Genomic DNA, 1,947 nt, shown 5'->3' with positions numbered 1-1,947 from the left:
AAGAAGAAATTCAATTATGTTGAATTTCGGAGAGTAATTAGTCATTGATGTAAGGATGTTATGGATTACCCAAAGGTGAACCATGGTTTATAATTGATGACATTAAAGTGAAACATTTCATGTACTTAGTATATGTTTGTATATCCAAAGATAACATACATATAGTCTCAAGTATGATTGATTGTTTATTAAAGTATATATATGGAATTTGTCAGTTTAAGAATCACCCAAAGGTGAACTTAAATGAATGACTTTATACTTAAATGAATGACTTTATTGACTACCTATCAGTTTAAGTGTCACCCAAAGGTGAACTTGAATGTATGACTAGTGTAGTAATTTGTTTGAATCCATTAATTTTATCAAAGCATTAATGTATGAGCTTCTGTATTATTTCCAGCTTACATGAATTTAGCAGGTTTGAGCAACAATGTCGTCAAGTTTAATGGGCTCAATTATGCCGATTGGTCAGAACAAATCCAGTTCCAATTGGGTGTTCTAGGCCTGGATATGGCTATTATGATGGATGAAATGCCCGCAGCCATTACAGAGACCAGTACAAGTGATGAAAAGTCTCTTTATGAGGCTTGGCATAGGTCTAACAGGTTGTCATTAAACTTGATGCGCATGTCTATGGCAGAGAACGTAAAGCCTTCCATGCCCAAAACGGAAAACGCAAAGGAATTCATGAAAATGATCAAGGAGTATTCACAATCAGACATAACTGACAAGTCTATTGTGGGAACTCTTATGAGTGAGCTGACTACCAAAAAGTTTGACTGGTCACAGCCCATACATGAACATGTAACTGGAATGGCTAATATAGCAACAAGATTGAAGTCAATGGGAATGGAGGTGAATGAGTCTTTTCTAGTACAGTTCATCATGAACTCTCTTCCTCCTGAATTTGGCCAGTTCCAAGTGAATTATAACACTATTAAGGATAAGTGGAACTTCCAAGAAATCAAAGCCATGTTGGTTCAAGAGGAAGGGAGATTAAAGAAAATGAGAGATCATTCTATCCATCTCACAACTCATGAAGGTGCTAGCTTCAGTAAAGGTAAATCAGGAAAGAAGAACAAGAAGGACAAAACCCCAATGAAAGTGAATAAGGGCGGTATCCAGAAGGACCAGAAATGTTTCTTTTGCAAGAAAGTAGGTCACTTCAAGAAAGATTGTCCGAAAAGAAAATCTTGGTTCGAAAAGAAAGGTACTTTTTATGTTTCTGTAAGTTTTGAAGCAAATATAGTTGAAGTGCGTAATAATACCTGGTGGTTGGATTCTGGAGCTACTACTCATGTTTCTAATATTATGCAGGGATTCCTTTCAATCCAGCCCATAAAAGGAACTGAAAAGTATTTATATATGGGGAACAGAATGAAGGCACGAATAGAAGGAATTGGGACTTATAGATTGATTCTAGACACTGGCTATTGTCTGAATCTTGAAAAGTGTCTCTATGTTCCTGGTTGTGCTAGGAATTTGATTTCTGTTGCAAAGTTGGATTGTTTAGGTTTTAACTTTAGGATTGAAAATGGTATTTTTCATTTGTATAAACTTTCGTACTATTATGGTTCTGGTACATTATTGGATGGTTTATACCGTTTAAATCTTGATGTTAATTTTTCTGAATCCCTGTTTAATGTTGAACATGTTGTTGATAGAAATTCTAGTGCAGGAAAGGAATGTTCTGCTTTCTTATGGCATAAAAGATTGGGTCACATATCCAAAGAAAGGATGTTGAGGTTAGTAAAAAATGAAATTTTACCTCAATTGGATTTTGATGACTGGGATGTATGTATTGATTGTATTAAGGGTAAACAAACAAAACACATATCAAAGAATCCCGCCACAAGAAGCAGTCAACTTCTTGAGTTAATACACACTGATATTTGTGGTCCTTTTGACATTAAATCTTGGAGTGGTGAAAAATATTTTATCTCCTTT

The 1,947-nt window shown here is 35.0% G+C and overlaps 1 protein-coding gene across 1 annotated transcript; it reads left to right on the top strand.

The window, feature by feature from the left end:
• The first annotated feature begins 405 nt into the window (after positions 1–405).
• LOC128195268 (uncharacterized) lies at positions 406–1,049 on the top strand. The gene is made up of 2 exons (XM_052872503.1): positions 406–974; positions 1,043–1,049. Exons 1-2 carry the CDS (start codon positions 406–408, stop codon positions 1,047–1,049), a joined length of 576 nt encoding a protein of 191 aa, XP_052728463.1.
• Positions 1,050–1,947: the final 898 nt, after the last annotated feature.

This window comes from Vigna angularis, chromosome 2, assembly GCF_016808095.1.
Source record: "Vigna angularis cultivar LongXiaoDou No.4 chromosome 2, ASM1680809v1, whole genome shotgun sequence".
In the NCBI taxonomy this organism is placed as follows: domain Eukaryota; kingdom Viridiplantae; phylum Streptophyta; class Magnoliopsida; order Fabales; family Fabaceae; genus Vigna; species Vigna angularis.
The sequence above is the reverse complement of the archived record's forward strand: the minus strand, read 5'-3'. Positions and strand labels throughout refer to the sequence as shown.